At 46.7% G+C, this 7,829-nt stretch overlaps 1 protein-coding gene across 2 annotated transcripts in view; it reads left to right on the plus strand.

The window, feature by feature from the left end:
* The window catches only part of BCORL1 (BCL6 corepressor like 1), an 86,282-nt gene extending 78,799 nt beyond the window's left edge, over positions 1 to 7,483 (plus strand). For both annotated transcript variants that reach the window (XM_075572802.1, XM_075572803.1), the window contains 2 exons: positions 3,127 to 3,283; positions 5,788 to 7,483. In XM_075572802.1, coding sequence (XP_075428917.1) covers positions 3,127 to 3,283; positions 5,788 to 6,058 — 428 coding nt within the window. In that variant the 3' untranslated portion in view covers positions 6,059 to 7,483. The remainder of the gene's footprint in view (positions 1 to 3,126; positions 3,284 to 5,787) is intronic.
* The last annotated feature ends 346 nt before the right edge of the window (positions 7,484 to 7,829 follow it).

Consider the following 7,829-nt stretch of genomic DNA (forward strand, 5'->3'; position numbering starts at 1 on the left):
ATTATCCCACTGCTGACCTGGAGGGACGGGGGACTTTCGGGGAGGTGCATTGTGAATGGTTTAAGCCGCAGGGGTTCTATTAATAACCAACTGGTGCAAACTCTTGTACATTTGCATACAAATAGGATAGTTGTTGGTCACTTAAAAACCTTCTTCTGCAGACAAAAAAAAGACCCAAGAACTTAACTGGGGATAAAGATTTCCAACGAGTATTTTGTTTTGCTAATATATTTTTGAAAATACAAGTGTTACCGGCTGCATAAAGTCTGACTCACCGCTGGAAATACAATGAAAAGGAGTATTTTTAACAAAATATTTAGAATTCGATGATTTGTTAAAAACATGTTGACACTATTTTGAAAACATTTTGTAAAGTTTGAAATCGTCCTTTATTTTCCACTGCGTTTCGGAACGGCTACATTAAAAAACCCCGTTAAAGGTTCAATCCCATATAGCAGCAGGTCAGGGGGAAATAATGTAAGCAGCTTCTTATTACAGCTTCTTTGAAACATGAAATCGCCCTTAAAGTTACTTTGGCGTTTTTTCTTCCTTTTAATAATGAAAAAAAATGTCCCTTTTCTCGGCGGCTGCGGAATTTAAGCAGATCGGCTACTTAATATTTATCTGCAGTAAATCGTAGTAAATATGAAGCCGCTATTAGCCAAACAGGCAACACAGGGCTCCCGTTTACCTCTCGTCTTATCACTAAAAGACATTCAATAAGGGTTGTAAAAACGCCCCGAGGCTTTTGCTCACTTTGGAAAAGTTACCACTTAAAGCAGCGATACCGCTTTCCTTTCGGCTGGGCTGTGTGGGGCTCTTGAAATGGTGGACTTAAAGCTCCCGTGTCACGCGGGCCAATAGGAAGCCGTGACGTCATCTCTGGCGGCTTCCTATTGGCCCGCGTGACCGGGACCTTTAAACTTTCGGAGCTGCTCCCGGCACCCACTACGGAGGCCAGTATCTCGGGGAGCAGGGGGTCCCCGGAGCTGAAATTAACATGGTTCCACTCTGGAGACCCCCTGCTTCAATCCTATTAAAAAAAATAACATGTTCTGCTGCTTTAAAAAGAAAAAAACAGTGAATCTGCTGCCTTTAACCCTTTAACCGTGTCGCTGTGTCGCTGTCCTTGGCGCACTGGTTAGGAGGGACGGCCCCGGGGAGATTAGCGGAGCCGGCACGTCGGAGCTGCCCATGGAAATGGGGGCTGCACTTCTGTATTAAAGGAGCAATCCCCCCTAACATTCATGTTTTGTTACCGGATTGGAACCGGGGGGGGAGGGGGGGGTTACTCAGGGCTGCACCGCACAGTTTAGGCTCAGAGATACTCCCTGGTGAAGTTATTACTTCCTGTTTTTTAAAAGGGGGATTTAAATGGGCGTCCAATAGGAAGCCGCCGCCGCCGATGATGTCACCGGCTTCCTATTTTAATATTTTCCCAATGAGAGAGATTTGAACCTCGTAACTTCCCCGGTATGTATCTCAGGCACTGGAGGGTCCGCGGAGCTAAAAATAGCGGCGTTTGGCTCAGGAGGACCACCTACATCCCCTCCCCATCCTGTAAAAATGGGTTAAAAATAGCAAGTAGGAGGAAACTAAGCAGATAGACAGCTGCGCTGGGTTTCCATTTCTGTGGAGCCGCACGATGTCCGCCTGCGGGACACAGATATTCTGCAGGACACGGAACATTAACAGGTCGCCCAAGCAGACACGTTGTTTTGCGTTATTAAAAAAAAATAATAATAGGATTGGGTCTCTGCAGCTGAACCCATTCATTTCCGGGGATCCCCCTCTTCCGGAGATACTACCTCCTGTAGGGGGCGCTGGTAGCCGCTCGGCTCGCAGGGATCACTTAATGACGGAGTTTCAAATATCCCACGCCCTGCGGGCCAATAGGAAGCCGTGATGTCTTCCGGTGCCGCTTCCTATTGGCCCGCGTGACGCCGTAGCTGCACAGAAGCAGAGAGACACCGGCACCCCATACGGGGGTAAGTATCTCTGGAAGCAGGGGGTCCCCGGAGCGGAAGTGAATGGGATTCAGGTTCGGAGACCCCCTGCTTCAACCCTACCGGTTTTCTTTTTTTAAATGCCAAATTGCCCACTTGGACTTAAAAGAATAATACGATTAGTGATCAGTGCATGATACGGGAAAGTAGGCATCGGAGGAGGCCCTGCCCCGGAGAGCTTGGCATCTAACTGGCGTGCTGGTGATGTGCGGAGACAAAAGTGCCCATCTTACAGGGCGCGGTTAAGAGGATCACATGGTTATGTAACACCGGTGTAAAGATAAAGGGAAAGGGCAGTGGAAAAGCGCTAATGCTATATATGAAAAAAGTAACACATAGGTGACTAACATAAATTATATGCACTTTAAATGTTAAAGTGGGGGCAGCCGAGAAATAGGTTCACACAAAGCAATACAAACAGTAAAAACAAAAAACCGGCGCCTGCAAAAAAATATATAAATATAGCCTGATCAAAGGTAAAGTCCAATGTGGCCGAGATGAGATCCGAAGTGGAATCTTCAATGAAGTCTCATGAATAGACACACACACAAATAAAACAAAACAAGAGAAAAAAGAAAGAGGAAAAGATCATAGTGCAACTAAAAACAACTTAAACAAAAAAACACTGATATGACAAGAGAATAATTACACATTTAATGCAAGTGAATTAAAATAAATATAAAAAACAACAAACACTTGAATGTTGGGCTAGAGACACTAATAAAGCGATGACATCCGGTGGGGATAGAATTGAAACCCTACTTACATACAGAGTGTCTCCGAGACGAAGCCCTATTCTAGAGGGTGAAACGTGTAGTGGGGGAGATGGTGGTGTAGCCCTAGTGTCATTATGTGCCAATAAAGTTTTTTTGCATCACCCAGGACCTACTGGAGTTCTGTCACGCGCAGTAGCGCCTTTTCCACACACTACCTGTTTACCTTTGGTCAGGCTATATTTATATATTTTTTTGGAGGCGCCGTTTTTTGGTTTTTACCGGTGTAAAGATGCAAAGGGGACGTTTCAGGAGGGTCCTGAATGTGGGGAAAGGGGGAGCCTTCCATGTTGGCATTTCTCCTGGACCTCCGTGTCTGGATTTAACCCTATGCTCTCCTCTTTCAGATGGTAAGGATGAAATTGGCCACGACCTGCTGCTGGACCCCTCAGAGACCTCGGAGGAGCCCGGGGAGAAGCAGGAACTGGAGGACAACTTGTTGTTTGAGTTCTCGGACAAACCACTCATTTCCTGCTACAACGTGCATGTCTCTGTTTCACGCGGGTAAGTGGCGACTTCCTGTGAGGCCAACCCCAGATAATAATTCATTGTTCAGAGAAAATCAATGGTCAGGGAGCAGGGAGTCTCGTTACAGCGTGGAGTATACTGCCCTCTTGTGCGCAACATGAAAAGTGCAGTTGTATTATCCACTTGTCCGAGTTTAGGTTGAAATGGGCTCGAACTTTCGCCAACGTTCGGGTTCGCTGCGAAAACGACATATTGTGTCGCGGACGTGTCAGAGTTCTGGAAAAATCCGGCGCTGTTTTACATTCTCGGCTCGTGCGAGTATCACGGACACGGCTGTGGGAGAAAAACATCCCGCTCTTTTTTCGTTTCTTCTTTTACGTTTATGTAAACGAGTAAAAGGAAATAACTCCCCCCTCTTGCACTCCCTCATCTTACACTTACTATTCAGAATCCCCATAAACATGCAATTGGCCATGAATTTCCCAAAAAACAAAGCAAGACAAATATTTGCTTTTAGGGCAGTTATATTAGCTCACGGTGGCCCAATAACATTGTATGGAGGAGGCCGGTTTGTGGCTGGCTACATAAGATTGGACCTTTCAGATGGCCCTTCATAACTACACAAGACCTGTTTGTTTTTGTGACTTAGGGCCTCATGCAGTAAGCAGCGATAAGCCCCTAATCGCCAGCTTCTCGCCAAAAAGGCCTACAGCGATTCCGTAAGTACCGAGAAGCTGGCGATAAGAGCGAAAATCGCAGGGGGGTTTTTGCCGGCAAAAAAACCCCTGGCAGACGCGCGACGATCAGCCACTTTTCGGCACTGCTCGGCAGTTTTTCAAACACACTGAATTCTATAAGCCCCGATCAGCTGATCGCCACTTTAGAATTGCGATTTCTTCTCCCAATCGTCCCGCCACAAAAAGTTGGCAAGAAGGTGGGGAGAAGCTGTGATTAGCGGCAAGAGGGGACTAAGAAAATAAAATGCATGTTTCCTGCATCGGACTGATGCCGGGGTATCCGGAGCTGATACCCATTAATAACAGCACCGGAGACCCCTGGCATGAATCAGATGCATGAAAAATGCATTTACAGGCAACTTCATTACCTTAGCAGTTAATACCGCTAAGGTAATGAAGGGGTTAAGTCCACCCGCAACCTCCCCCCTCGGCCCCCCCTCTCCCCCCGCAAGGCCTAAACACCCATCAAGGACTAAATACCACCTTCACCCACCCCCACTACCCACAATAAGCCTGGCAAGGGTGGTTAACCCCTTCATTGCCTTAGCTGATATCCGCTACGGTAATGAAGCTGCTTTAATGTCATTTTTATTAATAGTGTGCGGGAGCAGGGTAGGCCCTGAGTTGACCCGCTTTGATTTTCAGCCTCAGGGACTCCCTGATTCCCGAGTTACAGGCCCTGGTATGGGGCATCGGGTGCCGGTATCGCCACCATTTTTAAAGCGTCCGCGTGAAATAACCAGGGGATTTAAATACCAGGGCCTGTAACTCTGGAAGCAGGGGGTCCCCGAGGCTGAAATCAAAGCGGTTCAGCTCAGAAGACCATCTGCTCCCACACACTATTAATGCAAATTACATTAAAGCAGCTTCATTACAATAGCAGATAGCCGCTATTGTAATTAATTTTTAAATTGTTTAAATTTGTGTTTTAATACTAGTGTAGAGGATCAGGGGGTCTCCGGAGCAGAACCGCATTGATTTGAGGTCCGGGGACCCCCTGCTTCCCGAGATACAGGCCCCGTTATGGGGTGCCGGTATCTCCTATGCATTTAAATGTCCTGGTCACGTGACCGTGGGAATTAAATGTATAGGGGATACCGGCACCCCATAACGGGGCATGTATCTCGGTAAGCAGGTGGTCCCCGGACCTGAGACCAACGCAGTTCTGCCCCGGAGACCCCCTGATCCTCTACAAAAGTAAAAAATTCCCGGCTAGATTTGCGCAGGGAGAGACGGCTACTTTCCGGGTAAGGCCTTTTCGGAGGGCGGATCCTATCCCGCCGGCTACTTGCATTTCTGCAAATGTTGCTATCACTGGTAGTCGGGGCTTTCTGCACCGTGATAGCAACGCTGTCAAACATGGCGATTTAAAAATCCTGGCCATTTTTTTTTTTCCCTTCGGCCTTTACTGCATGAGGCCCTTTATCTTTGTGTCAGTGGAAATGGATCGATATCCGTAGGTGGATCTAGTTTTCAGGGCGGCAGCATTTGAATGATGTAGCTGTTTCCTGCTTGTATGTGTAAGTGTGTAAGTGTGTAAGTGTGTAAGTGTGTAAGTGTGTAAGTGTATGGTGAAAAGACGTTTCTGTCACTGTTAATAAAAAATTGCACTAATTACTGTCAACTAATCTGTTGCTTTTCACGGTTTTATACACATACATGCACTTACTTACATAAGCTATATATTTTATTTTTCTGATGTTTCCTCACTGACTTCTATACGCGCATGTTTTTCATTTGGCGATGCCCGTATGATAACAAGGCGCTGATATATTTCATCCCATCTCTTTGAATCCCCAACAGGCCCAGTAACTGGTTCCTGTTCTCCGACGTCCTGAAGAGACTCAAACTTTCATCCCGGATATTTCAAGCTCGGTTCCCGCACTTTGAAATCGCCAACATGCAAAAGAAAGAGTTCACCAGGCAGGTGTTTACAAGCCAGCTCCTGACCCTCTCGGAAGGATTGGACCTATGGCCCCAGGACTGCGGGGAGATGGTGGAGCTGGTGCAATACGAGCCAGAGCTGCTTCGGCTCTTGGGTTCATCGGTTGAATTCCAGTCGGTCAGCAGCTGACGGGTCAAGGGCACTTACGCGTAGGACCCTGCGGCTGCATCCGAGGCAATAACAAAGACCAATAGGAGGCGGCCTTAACCATGCCAGCATTGGTGAATGGATTCCTTGGTTTGATCATTTCTCTCCATCCTGTTTTCGTGCGGAATTATTTCTACCTTTCCGGAGAGATGTCCGTTGCTTCTCTGCCCTTGAACCACCACACTGGATTTCAACTGGAGTTTGAGACCATTTGGCAGGAGAGCAAAGCGTTTACATCACTCCACTGGTCTGCCTGTTGACCGCATGTGGCGTTTCTAGCACTGGGCATCTGACTGGGTTGCATAGGTGAAGATGTGCTGGTAGGGGCAGTGGTATCTAGGATATGTGGCAGAAAGAATCACGATACACCCTTGCTTCCTCATCCACCATGTACTTCCTTTCCTCACTCCCTCAATACCTTATGAAATGTGTTGATTGAATGTCTTTGTTGACCCCCACATGTCATTCTTGGTCTTCGTATGTCATGAATCTGGTTACTTCATCTGTGTCCATGTGATGTTTTGGAGAAAAGTGCAAATGGAGCACCAGTTCCCCCCACAAGACCGACACCAAACTCCAAAACAGGATAGACAATCACGGTTCTTTATCTGAAGGAACTTTAGATGTAAGCAAACCACAACCGAAAAGGCCATGGAGCGTTACAAGTTCTCTCTTGTCTATCACTAACCTCACAGGTAGAAGCTCTCGCCAGAAATGAAATATTGGAGGAGACTTGCAAACTGGTAATGACTGTGCTGGCAGTGAAACAAGGCACGAGCAACCTGGCTACTAGCAACATGGTCTTTGACCTAGAAGAATTCACTCTACAGTTAGAAACAAGGGTTTGTGTGTGCCCATCTACTGATAACATTCGAACAGTGGCTTGGTATGGCTGTTTGCTTGGGTTTCCAAGGACACTCTCACAGCCTGTGCCGCCACGAGAGAAAATAATGCAGACTGAACACGTGCAACGTTTGTGCCGCAGACATGAGATGTTCAGGCTTTGCCTACACCACTCAATATGCTTCTGCTTTTTTCAGTGGACATGGTAGATCCATAAGCAGCATGGCTACAGACTGGGGAGAAGGAAGATGTGTGAATGTGCTCAGGGTCTCTTCTTCCCACCTAATCCAATGCTTCTTACTTTTTATAGTAAATGCTAATTTTAAAGCAATTTGGAGTGAAAGGAAAGTGTGCGTGTGACTGTCGGCTTTCACTGAGGAAAGAAAAACAGAAGCGAGATCACATCGCCCTCTTCCGAGGGCGAACCGCGTGTCGTTCCACATAAAATAGGCGGCACTTTAACTTCTTTTGAACTGAGAATTTTCTTTCCTTTTTATTATTGTAAATGGTACAGTTTTATTGTACGGGTGCTAAAAATACAAAAAACAAACAAAAAAATATTCATTTCCCGGTCTGGACAATCCGTTTATTTCAGAGCGCGTCTGACAATGGTGACATTATTGTCGTTGTGGCCGCCCCTTGAAAGGCCGGGCAGGAGCTTGGGCGTGGCCATATGGTGGTGCCAGTTGTAGATGGAGTGGTGGATTAGGTAAACGCCAGTATTGGTGGATTAGGTAAACGCCAGTATTGGTGGATTAGGTAAACGCCAGTATTGGTGGATTAGGTAAACGCCAGTATTGGTGGATTAGGTAAACGCCACTATTGGTGGATTAGGTAAACGCCACTATTGGTGGATTAGGTAAACGCCAGTATTGGTGGATTAGGTAAACGCCAGTATTGGTGGATTAGG

This window comes from Ascaphus truei, chromosome 16 (genome assembly GCF_040206685.1).
Source record: "Ascaphus truei isolate aAscTru1 chromosome 16, aAscTru1.hap1, whole genome shotgun sequence".
NCBI classification, from domain to species: Eukaryota; Metazoa; Chordata; class Amphibia; order Anura; family Ascaphidae; genus Ascaphus; species Ascaphus truei.